Source organism: Dasypus novemcinctus, chromosome 2, assembly GCF_030445035.2.
Source record: "Dasypus novemcinctus isolate mDasNov1 chromosome 2, mDasNov1.1.hap2, whole genome shotgun sequence".
In the NCBI taxonomy this organism is placed as follows: Eukaryota; Metazoa; Chordata; class Mammalia; order Cingulata; family Dasypodidae; genus Dasypus; species Dasypus novemcinctus.
This window is the reverse complement of record NC_080674.1, coordinates 56,167,287-56,186,389: the sequence shown is the minus strand read 5'-3', so window position 1 is coordinate 56,186,389 and position 19,103 is coordinate 56,167,287. Positions and strand designations below refer to the sequence as shown.

Genomic DNA, 19,103 nt, shown 5'->3' with positions numbered 1-19,103 from the left:
AGCCAAGCCCACCAACTCCAAAGACCATTCCTAATTACTATACCTGCCTCATGGTAAGTGATCACTCAATGTCCATTCCAGTTTTCTTCTCTTTCCTCTCCTTAGTGGTAGCTTTAGGGTTTACAATGAGTATCTTTAGCTTATCATACCTTTAAATAATATTAAACCACTTCACATGTAACATAAGGGTCTTTTAAGAGTATTAAAGACGTGATCCTTGTCTTGAGGGGCTTGGGTTTATGTGATCCTCTGCTGCCGATGTAACTAACACCATAAGAGAAGGGCAGGTTTACTCCTGTGGGTTCTGGTGGGCACTGTTTGTGCCATGTACAGAGGGAATGTACAGACCCTCCTGGCCCTGGCACCATGGGAGTCCATGACTCCCAAGTCCAGTGCTTGACAAAAAACACAAAGATGAGGCCTAGGCCCCCATAACCGAGAGCAGGCAGAAAAGGAATTATAAGAGACCAGCTTGCCTTCTTCCTCAGTTGTTTCCATTTCTCTTGGCTCCAGTCACTCCAGAACCTTGACTCTCAGCAGCACATCGCAGAGCTAAGACATATTCTGTAAAATCCCACAACCCTGTAAGGTTGTATGTTTGATTTTCATCGGTGTCCTCCCTGGTGAAGTTGATCTCCCTCTAAAAGACAACTCAGAGCTGAATGGAGACAGCAGGTGTTATAGCTCCACTTTTCTTTTTGACACCCTTCCCCCAACCCTGTCACCTTTTCAGAACTAGTAACACCGTATCTCGAATTTTAAATATATAATTCTATACCTTCACACATGCCTGGGTATAATGCACACCTAAATAACTGTGGATCACCCCGTGAATCACCACCTCCCTCCTCATTTCCTGTCTCTAAGCACATGGGGGCAGATATTCATGCCACTGCAGCTGGATCTGAGTAAGCAGATCCCTGCTGCTTGCTGTTCTGGAAGATGCAAGGCAGAGCCCTGTGACCAGAGACAACCAGGACCTCAGTTTCTTCATTAGTAAAATGTGGGTGGTCCACTATATAATTTCTAAAGTCACTTCTAGACCCAACCCTCAATGAGAAACTAAAAATTCAACTACTCCTTTCAGACTGTGGATATAGTTGCTTCAATATATACTTTGCCTGTTGGTTTATAAACTTATCTTGAGTTGATTAATAAAAATAAACTGTAATAATAAGCATGTCCACTTTGTTAGAATGCACACAGCATAATTCCATGGAATCCTGAAAGAGAAAGAAGTCCTGATATTTCTTATGTGTATGTAACAACTATTAAAGTAAGTACATACTTGTAGGTCCAGGGCCTAAAGAGAATTTGACAAAAAGATACTGCATGTCTGTGGCAGAACACTGAGCATGCTAGTCGCAAGTGGACACTTCTGAATTCCCAGCCTGGTGAGATGGGGTCAGAGCAAGGAGTAGGACCCAAGGGTGATGGCAGATTTGCCATTGAATCCCAGGATTCCTGACTACTTCCTTCCAAACAGCCCCCAGAGATGTTGCAGGGTCAGTCTAGCATTGTGGGGAACATGACTTGGGACAATCCATCATCTCTGGGAAAACAACTTACCCAACTTACCTTGATTATGGGGTCCAGTCAGGATGGGATCAAGAACATCTGGACAGAACCAGTCATATAATGCCCTCCATATGTAATTCAAAATAAAAAGAAGCTAATTCATAAAATAAGTGTAAGAAAGTCTAATAACGTTCTTTTATTTTTCATGCTTTTAAAAATTTATGGTATTCCTTTAAAAAGACCGATTTTCCCTCCTGCTTTGCTGGTGCTCTCAGCACATATTTGGTCTTCCTGGTGATTTCATCATGTTAATGCTCAGAAACCTGTGCCTAGTATAACTATTTAAGCCTGTTCTTTCCAGCCCCAATCTCAGAAGAAATAAAAAATGCTGCTCAGTCTTTCACAGTGTGGCTCTAAAGGTTATTTTACCTTGGCTTTTTGTCCAGACTTGGTGCCTTTGGCTCTTGCCGGGTTCAGGATCAATTAATCCTTTATATGCAGCCTTCAATCTAAAGCTTCCCTGACTCAATACAGGCAATAGAATTTCCAACCAAAACACTAATTAGTCTCATCGGATGTGTTGCAAACAGTCTCTTCTTTGTGCCAAATCCTGGCTCACCCAAAGTGTTTGTGCCTTAAGAGATGAATCAGAAGCTTTGGTACAAAGCCTAACTGAAACTCTTGAAACAGTCTTGAGATCCCTTTGTAGGGTGTTCATATGGTTCCACCATGTAAAGGTGGAAAACCTTTAGAACCTTTAGCCACAGGAAGTTGGTTTGGAAGCATGGTCATATGAATAGCTGGACTTGGAGTCAGAAAACTGGACTCAAGTCTGCAACTTAAAAACCTTGTGATTTTGGACAGTTCATTTATGCTCTTTAAATCTCAATTTCTTTGTCTGTAAAAATACGGATAGCAATGCCTCATTTATAGGATATTGGCAAGGTTTAAGTAGTTTGGGGTATAAAAAAGCACTTTGTAAACCATACATCATACAAACATAGGTCTATATGGACAAGTTGGGGTTTTAAAATTAGTTTTCATATGGTTTAGTTCAGTTCAACAAACATTTATTGAGTACAGGCATGCGTCAGGCAATTGGAAAACAAAGAAGAAAACCAAGTTCTGTATCTTTGAGGAACTTACAGTCTAACAGGGAAGAGAAACCTACACAAAGAGATTCTTAAATAACTATGCCAAGTGTTAGGTATGATGACAGAATAAGTTCAACAGAGGAGGGGGCACCTAGCTCAGGGCCTCAGAAGGAAATACATCAAACACTTGTATTCTGAAAGATGAATAAAGTTAGCAAATTTTGAGGCAGGAATAGAAAAGCATAGGGTCTTATAGGTAGAGTCGCAGAATGTTGAAATTATATGATATAAGAGAAACAAGTAAATCAGAATTACTGGAGAATCAAGGACAAGATTTTTTTTTTAATGAGATTGGAGGAGTCAGTAAGGGACAGGTATTGGATCGTTAAGAATTTGGACCTTCTTTCATAGACAATGGAGATCCATTGATAGAAGGCTGGGTTGCGTTAAGTTTATTGGGGTTATAACTGAGGAGATTTGATTGTGTTTTAAAGCTGAAAAGAGAGAGGGGATACTGGTTGCCCTTTCTACTTTCCTGCTTTCCTTCTACTTCCTCCAGGAGAATAAGAAGAGGAACATCTCACCTCAGGGCCTGGAAGGAAGGAAGCAAGAATCTATGCAGATGTAGGTGAGTTTGTCAAAGAGGTGGGGCAGGGATTGGGGTACTTCATATTTGCTGGACTCATTTGGTATTTGGTAATTTCCCAATGGTACACAAATCCTAGTTTTTTTTGGTTTTTATCTTCTTCATATAATAATGCCCTTTGAATCCTACTCCAGCATTTGCGGCAACCCTGGACCCAGACAATAGAAGGAAGCAAAGGTTACTACAAAGAACACCTCAGAAGCCCCTCAGGTTCAGTGATACCATGGCATGTGGTGTGAAGGAAGATGAACTTTCTGTACTTGTTCTGTGTCAAGGACTGTCCTGTTTAGAGATTCCATTCTAGGCTCCAGAAACTACCAACCAGTGAGATTAATGACACATGTGGAATTCCTGACAGGCCAGCATATCTAGACATAAACCAGAGTGGAGAGTAAAGTCCTTATTCTTTAATACATTCCTGTGCTTGGAATGCAGAATGCCTGTAGTAGAGTACATTACCAATCTAAAAAGCCCAAATGGGAACTGGGGGGGAAAGCCCACACTATCATCTATCTTTATTATGAATGTAGAAAGTGAAAAAGATGACTCCAGGTCAGAAAAACTTGTCAATGATTCTCTTCCTCTACTAGAAATATATTAGCATAACTTACCCACTGGGCACTATTTACTTTCCTGAATTGAAGTACTTTAAAATAGACGAAACAGGAGTCAGCACAGGCCTTTTCCATTTCACTTGAACCATATGTTTGATGCCCAAAACTGGTTTCATGCAACAGGTGGTTCAGTTTTCACTAAAATAAAAATCATACAGTTCTCATATTTTACAGAAAAGATGAGAAGGTGTTCGCAAGGTCCACCCAAAATTGAAAGAAAAAAAAAACCTGGAAATAAAATGACAGTGACTCATTTGTAAGTCTGCCTTATGCAGATGATATTAAGAAGGCAATACAAAAGGAATTCCCCCATTATTTCCCCACCAAAAAAAGAATGTCCAATGAAGAGAGGATAGATTCCTGCTATTCTTCTGAATATCAATCTTTCACCTGATTGGTTCAGATCTTAGACCAAGCAGAAGGAAGACAAGAAGAGGAGCCCATAACACCTTAAAAAAGGCTGTTCTGCTGATCTCTGCCCCATCTCCTAGGCACCTCTTTTCTTGACCCCCAGATGGACCGCCCAATACAAAGCTCTTCCCATCTTCCCTTCACACTGAAAATATCCAAACCTCAAATCCCTCTCTTTGAAAATATGGATTTTTTCTGGTTATAAAAATAACATGTTCATTACCAAATTTTTTTTAAATGAACAAACAGAAAAACAATGAAACATTTTAAATCATCCATAATTCTATCAACCAGCAATAACTATTAGTAATATTTTGATGTATATTCTTCTGGGCTTTTTTCTAAGTATTTGTATATTTTTAAACAGAATTTAAAATATACTAAATAAAGCTTTTGTCTTTTTAAATAATACTATGCAATCAGTATAGATTTCCTTGAAAACTCTTCAAAATATTATTTGTTAAAGCTTCACAATATTCCACTTTTTAGGTAAGCATAATTTATTTCATCATTTCTCTACTATTTCACATTTATGATGTTTCCAACTGTTTCATTTTAAAATTCCTTGAGGGCAGAGGCTGGCTTTTGATCACAGAACCTAGATTTAACACTTGGCACCTTGCAGGAATCAAACATGTGTTGAGTGAATTAATGAATGGGAAATAGTTGAATATTTGTCCACATCTTTGATGGTTTCCTTAGCTCCCCATAGGAATGGATGACTAGAGAAAAGCACATGAACACTGTTAAGGCTGCTGCAACACATTGCCCTTCTGCTCTCCAGGAAGGCCACACCAGTTGTGATTTCCATCTGCAGAGTGTGAGCACTCATCTCGCAAGACCCATGAGCATTGCTGGTATCATCTTTTTAATCTTGCCAATTCCTGAAGTTTTTTGGACAGCAATATCCATGCTTAGATAAGTTCCACGGAATTAAAAAGATTGACTAGGTGAAAATATTCATGGCTGATCAAAAAATGATATATACATATTAAGCCCGGACTATAGGTTTTTCATCAATCTTTATGGCCACTCAGTAGGTGGAGCTACAGGAATAGACATATTAAGTAATTTCCCTAAGATTGTTGATAGTTATTGAACACCTGATAAGTATGTTTGGAGATGAATAATTTTTTTGACAATTCTCAAGCATCTTACCATTCTTCACTATTTCTTTTCCTGGGTGTCCTTGTAATTGAAAAAAAACATGAAAGATTTTGTAAATACCACTTGTCTAGTCGTGATTTTTGATTCTTAAATGAACCAAGGAATTCATAAAAGCAACCTAAATTAAAGTATACCATCTTTCTTCAATAAGAAGATAAATTTTCTGTATACCCATAACACACATCACCATATTCTTGAGCTTTGTGTTTACTGTATAGTCCATGGATACCTCTTTTTAAAAAGGGTATCTTCAAATAGGAGAGAATATAAGAATATTAAACAGCATTTACCTATGTTATCTAAACTCCAGTGTGTCATATCAAATTTAATTATACCATCAGCATTTTGAGCTTCCACTTAAATGGTGTTTTTATCTGGGTTTGTTACATTTGGGTAGAAGAAAGAACATGAAGTACAATTTTCACTTGTAAAATTCACAGTTATGCAAATATCACTTTCTTTTCCATAACAGCTTTAAAGGAAAAAGTGATACAACATAAGTTTAGGATAGCAGTTTGGAAAAATAGTTGCATAATATACTAACCACGCAGTTGATTGTTTGACTCTAAGTGTCTCTTGAGAACCATATACCCCGGGATTGGGTATTCTTCCCTTCAAATTCCTCCTTCCAAGGGGACAAACCTGCATCCTGCCTGCCCAGGATGCTGTGAGTCATGGCTCTCCTGGAATCCTGTAGCCCTATCAGAAGCTACATTCTCAGTGCATTCCCTGTTGGCAATAAATAATGGATGGGCCCCAGAAAATTTGAAATTCTAGCTTTGAGAATTTATTCCTAAAAGAAAAAGATCACAGAGGATTTGTTAATTAAATTATGTTAGATACATAAATCGAATATTTACTTTTATGTAAATATATCCATACTCCATTGGTTAAAAAAAAAAGAGCAGGATGCATATCATGTACAGAATGATCACATTTATATAAACTGATACAGATATATTCATGTAAATATGCATAGGGATGTCTGAAGAGGTCTTCATCAAAATGTTAAAGTTGTTACCTTTGGTGGTGGGTGGGATTTGGGGTGATTGTTTACAGTCTTTATATTTTTCAGGTTGAAATTTTTACCATTAGCATATATTATTTTTTTAAAAACTCATTAAAGCTATTTTCTTTCATAAATAAATATTAAATCCTATCAACTGGTAACTTAGTGAAAACAAGCACACCTGCTGATAGAGATCAGATGGGTGGGTTTAGCTGTAAGTCCACATGGGTTTGAGGATTGTGGTGAGATGAGCAAGCTGAGAACAGGAAAGAAGGCCAAGGTTTGCTGGCACAGGGGCAAAGAGCCGAGCTTGAACACATGGAACCATGGAACCATGAAACTGGAAAGAATCTCAAGGGTTTTCTATGGTTACTGGGCAGTGCAAAAATGGCCCCGAGGTCATGTTCATAGTGGTTGTAAACACACATTCTGGAATTCTGGCTTTACCCCATATTAACTCTATGCCTTAGGCAAGTTTCTTAACCTCACAGTGCTTTAGTTTTCTCATCAGTAACATGAGGATAGTACTATATTCCTGTATCATAGACCTGCTATGGGGATTAGTTGAACTAATAGTAGGCACATAATATGTAATCAATAAATACAAGATGTTATTGTTACTCTTTCTAGCACTATATTGTGTCTTTTTGTGTTTTTCATGCTCTAACCTTCCCCACACCTACAGATCTCTTCAAGTCTAGGTTCAAAACCATCTCCACCTTGAAGGAATCCACAACCTCTTCTCTTCTTCCCCAAGGCAAAATCAATTCTTCCAGTCTCTGAACATCAGTAGGTTTTAATTCATAGCACTGACCTACCTAATCTGATTTCAGAATTTACTATTCACAGGGAATTCCTACTACTCTGCCTGGGAGAGATATTCTAGGTGATCAGTTCACAAAATTGCAAGCCTGTCTGGGAGTCCTAGAGAGTCTAGGCAGACCTGGGCCCACCCAGGGACAGGGTATAAACCTAAGCACACCAGAGGTCTTTACTTCTACCTGTCCAGGTGGTGAAAATGACAACCCATAGGGAGAGATTGAAAGAGAAAAAAAATGCCTCTAAAAAACTACAAAAGTAGGAGCAAACTTATTAACTTCATTCTGCTGTTACTTCCTGTTCAATAGTGGGCCTAGAACTAACGAGCCTATGAAGTTAAGTCATTTGGGCTATGGGTTATTAGGCATTTATCATTCTTATTTTCTTAAGTAGGGGTCTGTTAACTATAGCCTGCAAGCCAAATACAGCTTACCTCCTGTTTTGTATGGTCCATAAGTTAAGAACAGTTTTTATATCGTTAAGTGGTTGGGGAAAAGAAGATTTTATCATGTGAAAATTAAATGAAATTAATATTTCAGAGTTCACAAATAAAGTTTATGCCCATTCATTCATGTATTGTCTAAAGCAGATTTTATGCTACAAAAGTAGTATCATGTAATTGTAACAGAAATTGTATGGTTTGCAAAGTCTAAAATGTTCATCTGGTTCTTTACAGATAAAGTTGGCTGATTCCTATTTTAAAGCATCTCTCTGACATAGATATCTTGATATCTCAATACTGCAAAGAATATTGTTTGCTTTTTCCATTTCTTCTGCTGTGAAACATAGAATGGACTTCCCTTACAATACCAGTCACCAATTTCCAAGGAGTAAAAAATATGGAGTATATAGGAGTTCTCATATTGAAAGAAGGAAAGAAGGGAAGGAAGGGAGGGAGGGAGAGAGGGACAGAAGAAAAGGAAGGTGGGTAGAAGGGAGGAATGGAAGAAGAGAGGAGAGGAAGGAAAGAGAGAAAGTGGGAGGGAGGGAGAGAGGGAGAAAGGGAGGGAGGAAGGAAAGAAGGAACCTGGAACCATAGATCCTCTTTGTAAAATGGAAAAGACTTGAAGATCATTTTACAATTGTTCCTAACATGGATTCCCTTATTCTTAGGTACATAAAGGAAGGAATGGGCTTCATGAGCTATTTTCAAAATTTCAAAATACCCCTGCACATAATATAATATCTTACTTTTGGATAGAATTATTAATATATTAAAATAAAAAGGGATACTGTATCTAGTGGAAACTTTGGGAATCATTGCCCTGTTTGACAGGGCACCCAGAAAATTAGTGGCAGACTAAGGTAATTCCACCTCTTGGTGCTAGGTTCTTCCTAATTTTATATGTGGATCCGTGAAGAATGAACGGTGCTGTAATACATTCTGCAAAGAGGAGGGATATAGTTGAGTATAGGAAATAAACAGATTTTTTTTTCCACTGTGCTTATAGATAGTTGCAACTCTCAGTCAATCTACCAGCTTTAAGAGGAGGCCATTGTGTAGCTACAGATGCCTTCCCTCTGTAGCTATTGATACTGCCATTTGTCTGCAAGTAGACAAGATGTCAACCTGGTCACTGGATGCAGCATAGAGGTCACCCAGAAGTTGTAAATAAGAAAATGTTTTACTTCACCAGTGGCTTGAATTATGAATGAACCAGGAATCTGACTCCTCCTCTGACCCTCACTGATAGCACACAAGCGCCCCATACTTACTAAGTTCTATTAACTCTGTACTACGTGTAACTGACTTCTTTTTCTGGACTCCAAGTGCAAGTTAAATTTTGCTTGTAGAGAAGATGCAAGAAATGTTCTCAGGCTTAGCTGGCAGAACTAAAAACAAAAAAATAAAAAACCAAAAAAAACCCTCACAAACACCACATTTTTAATATATAGTAAATATTGCCAACATTGAACTTTTCCATGAAAATAGGTAGATCAAAAGCTAGGCTTTAAACTAAAAATGATTTTTTTTTAAAAAAAGCTAGTGTTGTTGGTTAGTTGCACGATATAATAGGCTCTCCATAGGTCTGTGCAAAGAATCTAACTCCATCTCCTCAATTATTCCCTTTGAAGAGTTAGATTTCTACTTAAAATTACTTTTTACATTTTTATGCAAAAGCGATATTTGAGAAGCAAAATTTACATTAAAACACATGGTAAATATAAAGTGTTAGTCAATTACTAAGTAAAGCATCAAATGGTATAACCACTCTGGATAATTAGGTGATAGATTTTGTAAGTAGGAAAAAAACACCAAAATGCTGAACTGTGCTACACTTTCACATATCAATTATTTTCTTTTCCCAGAAAAGCATATAATAGAGAAAATTTCTGAAATCTCTTTAGCTGTATTTTCATAGCTTGTAGATCTTGTTCCTTGTGGTTCATATTCAATAGCATCTGTTGCTTCTTAGGGAGAACAGAAAGTACTATCAGGGATACTAACAGGGATCTATACCTTCAAGGGCAGCATATATGGAATTTGGGAATCCATGAGCGTAAATGAGAAAAATTTTATATCTTAGTTTTTCACTGACATTTAAAATTTCTTTTCATCATTAGTATCAGCACCTGTGACTCTGTCATCATTAAAAATTGACAGATATTTTCATATTATATTACAGTTGTGGCAGATATCTTGAAATACCAAGTGCCATTCTCACTATTTCTAAATTAAGGTAATTATTCTACCTGATTATTATTATTATCCATAAATTGAGATAATTATTATCTTGTTGTTTAATGTGTTAATAAAGAAGCACATATATTAATATGTCACAGATTTTTTCTTTAATATTTTTATACCTTAATTTCAATATATTTGGTTTCCTTCATAGTCCTATGTATATGCATTTGCAAACATTTTGAGAAGAGATTCATGAGTTTCACAAGATGGCAAACAAACTACACACACACACACAATTAATAACCTTTGAAGTTTAGGCTAAGGAAAACCATCAGTAAAAAGATAGAAATTATAAAAAAGAAGTACACAGAAATTCTTGAGTTGAAAGTTCAATAACTAAAATTAAATATTCAAGAAAAGATGACCAGGGTATGAACTAGCAGAAGAAAGAATCAGCAAACTTGAAGGCATGGCAATTAAGATTATCTAGTCTATGGAACAAAAAGAAAATTGAACAAAGCAAAATGAACAGAACCTCAGAGACTTGTGCATACCATAAAGTGTATGAAAGCATACGTAATGGGAGTCCCAGAAAGTGAGGAGAAAAAAAGACAGAAAAAATATAAGAATAAATAACAGCTGAAAATTACCCAAATTTGATGAAAAACATTCATCTACACATCAGAAAAGCTCAAACTCCAACTAGAATAAACTCTAAGAGATCCACACCTAGAAAAATCATATTCAAATTTGTTGAAAGACAAAGAGAATCTTAAAAAGAGCATGAGAAAACTGACTCCTCATGTGCAAGGGGTCCTCAGTAAGATTAACAGCTGACTTCCCATAAGAAATCATGGAAATCAGGAAGCAGTGGGATGAATTTTCCAAGTAGCTGAAAGAAAAATAACTGTTAATAACAATTCTATTTCCAGCAACACTTTCTTTCAAAAATGAAGGAGAATTTAAGACATTTCCAGACAAACAAAAACTGAGAATTCATCACTAGCAGACCTACCCTACTAGAAATACGAGTGGAAGTCCCCCATATTGAAATAAAAAGGAAACTAGACAGTAATTTGAATCCCCATTAAATAAAGGGCACTGGTAAAGGTAAATGTGTAGGTAAATATAAAATACAGTAAATATGCATTTTTGTTATAACTCCTTTCTTCTCCTATCTGATTTAAAGGGCTACTGTAAATTGTAAAAATGTGTTATCTGCTTATGATGTATAGAGATCCAATTTGTATTTTTTTAAAACTGCAAAGAAGGGGAGAAGGAATGAAGCTATATTGGAGCAAAGTTTTTAGATACTATTGAAATTAAGTTGATTTTAATCTGAAATAGTTAAGTTAATTGTAACGCCCAGAGCAACCACCAAGAAAATAATCCAGAAACACTAGTAAAAGAAATAATAATGAAACTAAAATGTCATACTATAACATATCTACTTAACACAAGGGGAATAGTGGGAAAATAGGCATAAGACACACAGGAATAAATGGCCAAATGGCAGATGCAAATCCTATCTTATCAGAAATTACATTAAAAGAAAATGGACTAGGAGAGTGGTTGAGGTAAGAAAGTTTATGTTGTATATTTGTTTCTAAAATTGAAAGAAAGAAGGAAAGAAAGAGAGAGAGAAAGAAAGAGAGAGAAAGAGAGAAAGAGAGAAAGAGAGAAAGAGAGAAAGAGAGAAAGAAAGAAAGAAAGAAAGAAAGAAAAGAAAGAAAGAAAGAAAGAAAGAAAGAAAGAAAGAAAGAAAGAAAGAAAGAAAGAAAGAAAGAAAGAAAGAAAGAAAGAAAGGAAGAAAGAAAGAAAGGAAGAAAGAAAGAAAGAAAGAAAGAGCAACTAAAGAGACAATGATAATTAAATGCAATACATGGTCCTGGGTAGGATTTAGCAAAGTAGGAGAAAAGGCACAAGGGGGCATTATTGGGATGTATGAAAAACTGGAATACAGACTGTAAACTTTATATCAATGTTAAATTTCTTGAACTTGATAACATCACATAAGGTGGTTAAATAATGAATATCCTTGTTCTTAGGAAATGTACTTGGCAGTATTAAGTATTCAAGGTGCATGATATATACAACTGTGATGGTTTGGAACTGTATGTACCCCAGAAAAATATGTTCTTAAAGTTAATCCATTACTGTGGGTGTGAACCCATTGTAAGCAATGCCTTTTGACGGAGTTACTTCAGTTAAGGTATAGCCCACCTCAACCTGAATGGGTCTTAATCCTATTAGTGGAGTCTTTTATAAGAGAATGAAATTCAGACAGAAAGACAAAAAGTCACAGGAAGTAATGTGGGCCTGGAAGAGAAGGAAGAGACCAGGAGATGCAACCATGTGCCTTGCAATGTGATAGAGGAAACAAGGATCACCAGCAGCTGGCCCCAGAATGCCAAAGTCTTTGGGGAGAAAGCATGACGTTGATTTGGATATTTTCCCAGCCTCAAAACCATGAGTAAATAAATTACTAACCCATTTTGTGGTATTTGCTTACTCAGTCTAGTGAAAATTCAAGTGTTCAGAAAATGGTGAGAGGGAGGGGGAGTGAGAGGGAGAGAAAGATCACAAATGTGGCAAAATGTTAAAAATTGGTGGATCTGGGTATCTGGTGGGGGTTAGGGATATGTTGGAGTTCTCTGTATTTAGTTTATAATATTTTTTTAAATTATAACTGTCCTGTATGTTTGAAAGATTATTTTTATTTTTTATGATAAAATTAAATGGGATTCTTTTTTTTTTATTCATTTTTTTAAAAATATTACATTCAAAAAATATGAAGTCCCATTCAACCCCACCTCCCCCACCCCCCACTCCTCCCACAGCAACACTCTCTCCCATCATCATGACACATCCATTGCATTTGGTAAGTACATCTCTGGGCATTGCTGCACCTCATAGTTAATAGTCCACATCATAGCCCACACTCTCCCACGATCCATCCAGTGGGCCCTGGGGGGATCTACAATGTCCCGTAATTGTCCGTGAAGCACCACCCAGGACAAGTCCAAGTCCCGAAAACGCTTCCAGGTCTCATCTCTTCCTCCCATTCCCCGCACCCAGCAGCCACCATGGCCAAGAAAGGTTATTTTTAAATAAAAAGTTAAAAACCTCCAGAGGGCAGAAGGCCCAGCCCCACACATCTCCTACTTCATGTTTCCTGATCCTGCCCGGGGTCTGCAGTTACAGTTCTGGAAACTTCCCTGGGATCCAGGACTAGTTCTCCAGGACCTCATGACCTGCCCTTCACTAGTTGTTTTTCCTACAGATGGAAAAAGAGGGAGCTACACTCAGGCTGCTTGAAGCAACAGTGCCCAGGGCTCTGATGTGTCTCTCATGGCTTCTAAAGTGTGAAAAAGCTGCCTTATGTGCAATGGAGTGAGTCAAGAGCTGTTGATGCCCATGTGGGACTTCAAGACCCCTTTCTTTTGGAATATGAAGACTTTTCTTCCTGCAGCTAGCATCTGTTTGTCTACATTCCCATCGTATACTTGGGAGGATGGGAAGGTGGCTCGCCCCCTGTGCACACCCTGTCCTCCCAACACTGACCTGTGTTCTCTGCCCCAATCAACTGTCCTGCTCAGCCAGAGGTGGGTGTGGAGCATCTGCAGCCCTGTCTTACTTCATGGTGCAATGAGCTGCCCTTTCATGTTTCCCTTGAAAATGAGAACCTGGTATAATTTTGCGTTTACAAATTTTAACTATTAGATAGGATTGAGGAATCAATTGAGGGAGAGGAAGATTGTTAAACTAGAGAGAGAAAATAAACTGTCCTGAGAATCTCCCAGAAAAACAAATTTTTTCAATAAAAAGTTAAAAAATATCAGGTACCCAAATCTCGAGAAATTTGCAAGCTAGACATGAGTTGCAGAGAAAAGAATGGTCCTGGAACACTTGTTGAGAGGTGATCTGCATCCAGTTCAAAGTTGTCTTTAGTAGGCCTTGACTATTAATTCCATGATTGTAAGGGAGTAGGAGCAGTCCAAAGTCCAACAGAAAATGAGGTTGGATGATTTCTTAAAATTAAATATGTAATCAAATGTATCATTAAAATGAAGATATACACTATTAGTATGGAATATCAGTTTTTCTTCATTTTCTCAAAGTCAAAGAAGACCAAAATGTGAAACAACTAGAAAACTGACTAAACCTAAAATATCTTCCTATACCATTTTACCTCTGTATTGCCAGGTTCTTCTTGACTTAACTCTAACAAATCAAGTCTGAACTGATGTTTTGAATGAAAAAAAAAAAGGTTTGATGCTTTTAGTATCATTACTGACATAGTAATTCATGTTTTCATGTTCTTATATTATAAGTTATTAATGAGATATATATTTTTATGCACACACAGAAAAATAAGTGAAGTAGGGCTCTGGTTAACAAAGACTGTGGTGCAAGATACTCCAGGGTTCTGTTTTCCCATAGAATCTTTGAATAACTAGCAAAAACTGGCAGACCCATCTTCTTCAGAACTCCAGAAAAGAGTTAGAGTGTGGCAGTAACAGGGTGAGCAAGAAATCAAGAAAATTCAGTTTAAAAATGATAGGAGAATGGGAAGCAGCTGTGGCTCAATCAATTGGGCTCCCATCTACCATATGGGAGGCCCTGGCTTCATGTCCCGGGGCCTCCTTGTGAAGGCAGGCTCACTCGGCCCACAAGCACCGTGGAGTGTCGCCCGGCCACAGATGCCGCAGAGTGCCACCTGGCCTGCAAGCGCCATGGATAGCCAATTCAGCAAGGTGATGCAACCAAAAAAAAAAAAGGAGACAAGCAGAAAACACAGAAGAGCATGCAGTGAATGGACACAGAGAGCAGAAAGCAAGCAAGCCACAAGGGGGGAGCAGAAATAAAATAAACAAACACAGACACAGAAGAATGCACAGCGAATGGACACAGAGAGAAGACAGCATGCAAAAAGCCATGGGGGGGATAAATTTTAAAAAATGGTAAGATTAGTTTAAGTTCATGATGCCCCTCCTTTACTCCCTCCCTGACAAGGTATGGAGACAGCCTTGTGCTCTCAATATAGGTGCTGGCCCTGTTTCAGAGGGAATAACCCTTATGTGCATACTGGGAGACTGTATCTTAGTGCCAGTCTATTGGGAGGCAACCTGAAATATTGAACTAAGACACTTGTTTCTGGTTTGTTGTTCCAGAACTTACCTTGCAGGCAGAAGCAGCTCGCTAAAGCAGTGTAAGAAACAATCAAATTGAAGCAGCCCAGGGCAAAAGGTTAACAACTTCTAGACACACAATACAGTACACAGGAGGCGGCATTCCGAGTCTTGTAAAGGGGTTTTCCTGAGGTTATGAGGGCATGCCCAGGACAGGACACATTTCCAGAGAGAGCACCCCACAAGTTCACCTTAGACTGATCTTTTTGATAGAAGAACTAAACTCTAAAGGAGAGTACTAACCATCGCAGAACCAATTAAAAAATACTATGAAAGGAGAATTTTACATCTGTTTGTGTGTGAGTTTCTGATATTCATGGAAATCTCTGACATTTCCCTGGATGGATAACAAGGAACAGAAGTTCAGGGACTAAATTCCAGAGTTAACACATTAAACAATTAAAATGTACAATGTGAAACAAAAGATTAAAAGATAAACAAAAAATGGGAAATGATGGCCCATTCAAAGGAACAAGATAAAATTTCAAAAACAATCAGTGATGAAGATTAGACTATGGACACACCAGAGAAAGACCTTTAAAAGCTGATCTTCAATATGTTCAAAGAGCTGGAGGAAAATATGGAGAAAGAACTAAAGGATATCAGAAAAATGATAAATGAGCAAAATGAGAACCTCAATGAAGAGACAGGAAGTATAAAAAGGAATATAACAGAAATACTAGAGTAGAAGACCCCAACAACTGAAATTTAAAAATTTCTTAGAGGACTTCAACAGCAGATTAGAGCGGCAAGAAAATAAAAATAAAGATCAGTGAACTCAAAAAAAAAGACAAATTGAAATTACGCAGTTTGAGGACCAGAAAGAAAAAATAATGAAAAAAAAGTAAACTGAGCTTAAGAGACCTGTGGGAAACCATCAAACATACTGATATACACATTGTGGGAGTACCAAAAGGAAAAGAAAGAGAGAAAGGGTCAGAAGGAGTAGTCAAAGGAATAATGATGGAAAGCCACACATTTAACAAGAGACATGAATATACTTATTCAAGAAACCCAACAAACCCCAAACAGTAAAAACTCAAAGAGAACTACATCCAGACACATTGTGGTCAAATTGTCAAATGCAAAGGCCAAGGAAATAATTCTGAGCATTGCAAGAGAAAAGCAAGGTGTCATGTGTAAGGAATCCCCAATAATATTACATGCAGATTTCTCATCAGAAACCATGGAGGCAAGAAGGCAATGGGACAAATTTAAAATAAAAGTATTGCCAACCAAGAATTTTATATCCAGGAAGACTGTCTTTGAGAAATGAGGGAAAGCTCAAGACATTCTCAGGTATGTAAAATCTGAAAGATTTTGTCACCATTAGATTGGACCTACAAGCAGTGCTAAAGGAAATTGTTCATATTGAAATGAAATGACACTACACAGTAGATAGAAGTGGCATATAAATGCCAGTACTATTGAATAGTATTTTTGATATTTAACTCCACTTTTTATTTCTTACAGATTCTAAAATGCAAATGCATTAAAAACAATGATAAATCTATAGTTTTGGATATACAATGCATGAAGATATAATCTGTAACAAGGACTACAAAAAGCTGAGGGGATAAAGAGATAAAGCAATATAGTTCATGTATGCTGTTGAAGTTAAGTTCGTATCAAATCAAATGTGATTGTTATAGATTGAGGATGTTAAATTTAATTTCCATAGTAACCACAAAGAAAATGTCTGAAAAATATACACAGAAGGAAATGAGAAGGGACTCAAAACATTTCACTACAATCAAATAAATACGAAGTCATGCAGCAATGGAAGAATTAAGGGACAAAAAGTTACAAAACTTATAAAAACTAAATGGTAAAATGTCAGAAGAAAGTTCTATATTATCAATAGTTATTAATACTTTAAATATAACTTCTTTTTTGAGTCTTTGAAAAGACAATAGTCTGAAAATACAGATGTTTTTAAGAAAGAGAAACAATTTCTAAACTTCTTAAATTACTTTTATATATTGAAGCAAAGCGTTAGCCCTTCCTAGGAATAAATCCTTCCCAGACAAGAAGTAGGAAAATGCCCGTCACTTCTCACAAGTAAAATTTAGGAAAGAGAAATGAAAGGAAGTGTTCTGAAAGGAGCAATACAAACATGCAGCTGGGTCTGATGCGCCAAGAACATGTAGGCTGGTGGCTAGCCAGAGGAAGCCTCATGTTCTACTCAGCACCAATGCCAGCACGGCACAGAAGTTCTAATACTGCCCTGGCAGAGGGAAGAGGCTGACTGACTAAGCCTGGGCAGTTTTTCCTGGATACACATCCATACAGGTGAATGTGTAGCATGCAGAGATCCAAAAAATGTGCTCCAGGGTGGTAGTGCCTGGTGATGGATCTGTGAGACTGGTCAGGGCTTTGAATCAGGACAAACTGGGCATGAACTTGAGGAGTAGGCGCCAGATGTTCCAAAGCTTAAGCAAAGCCAACTGTCCCACAGCAAATGGTAGAATAGAGACCAAGACACACCAGACCATCCAGGGAAGACTCAGAGGCTATGGCAGTTTGGCATTATTTTATGTCTCCCCAAAAGAGAAAGGTTATGTTGTAAACTAATCTATTCCTCTGGGTATGATACCCTTTAATTGCATTAAATTCAGCTGAGGGGACTTTGATTAGATGACCTGTTAAGATTGCTGTAGGGTTTTTTATTGGACTATGTCAGTGAAACATGACTCAGGCTGAGTCCCCACCCCCTTGATGGGTCTGATATAAGTGGACTCACACAGATGAACAGACAGAGGAAAAAGGGAACTGTCATGTGTGAGAAAAGATTCTAGTTTTGCCCGCATCTGAGCTGCAAGTGTAGAAGCCCTAAGAGACAATCCCTATGACAGGTGAGAGAGGACTACAAGATCACTTAAGCATGAAGCCCCAAGAGGCTGGGCTCACAGAGCAACTAAAGAGGTGACTGTGAGCCAGAGAGGAAAGCTAAAACTGCTCAGAGATTGGCGGCCATCTTGCTTCACCACATGACAACACACTGGGATCAACAGCAGTTGATTTGGTGAAAAGCATCTCTGCTGATGCCTTGATTTGGACATTTCATGGTCTTGGAACTGTAAGTTTTACCCCAAGTAAATCCCCTTTATAAAAGTCAACAGATTTCTGGTACTTCACATCATCAGTCCTTCAGCAAACTAAAACAGAGGGCAACACAAGATTTGTTAACATGGGTCCCAGAGTCCTTTCCCAAGACAGAAGTTGCATAAAACCTACTCACACACCTAGACACCATCTGAGGGAAGAGCAGGAGGAAAGGTGAAATACTGGAACAGTGGCATTTGCCCAAAAGAGACTGAATTATCCAAAAGACACTGTAAACCAGAAGAAATTGAGGCAATGTTAAGGTACAAATTTCCATGTTATCCACCCTCTCCTCATCCTCACCCCAGACTGAGTGGCCAGTAGTAAAATTTATTAGCTTGACTACATAAAATAAGGATATTATATTTTTCTCTGCACATCTGAGTAATACTATATACATTCCAACCCTGTCAGAGGTATTATCTTTAATAGGAAGACAGTGGTAAAGATTTATGGAATGGATGGCATTCATTGTTTTGTTTAGGTTTGGGGATTTTCTGGCTTTTGAAAGGAGTCTAAATATGTGTTTTATATATATTCATATTCTTGGTGTATGAATCGAGCATTGTCCACATAGGTAAAGGAGCCACTGAGGATGGAAAACAAGAGTGAGTGAGAGCCTCCATACTTGTTTCAACAATTTCCAGTTCTGTCCAGGGAAGCTACTTCCTCTAGGCCCAGTACATGAGTTGGATATCTGCGGCACCCATTATTCAGCAGTTGAGTCATACACACTTTCTACTTTGCTACTTGCACACTACGAAACATGACAAAGCTTGTAGTTATGATCTCCAAATGCTTAAAAAGGTCAAAGACCTGAACTAAATAATTCTGCATATTATTGTGCAGATTAGAAGCTGGATCATTAACACATTCCTTTAAAAGTCCAAACAGCTTGA

General features: G+C 37.7%; 1 protein-coding gene across 1 annotated transcript in view; it reads right to left on the bottom strand.

Moving 5' to 3' along the window:
* IL31RA (interleukin 31 receptor A) overlaps positions 1 to 9,103 on the bottom strand; it is a 56,007-nt gene extending 46,904 nt beyond the window's left edge. The window contains 7 exon segments of the mRNA XM_058284342.1: positions 469 to 535; positions 538 to 640; positions 3,870 to 3,901; positions 3,904 to 3,990; positions 3,993 to 4,010; positions 5,741 to 5,922; positions 8,995 to 9,103. Of these exon segments, the coding sequence (XP_058140325.1) occupies positions 469 to 535; positions 538 to 640; positions 3,870 to 3,901; positions 3,904 to 3,990; positions 3,993 to 4,010; positions 5,741 to 5,768 (335 nt within the window). The 5' untranslated portion in view covers positions 5,769 to 5,922; positions 8,995 to 9,103.
* Positions 9,104 to 19,103: the final 10,000 nt, after the last annotated feature.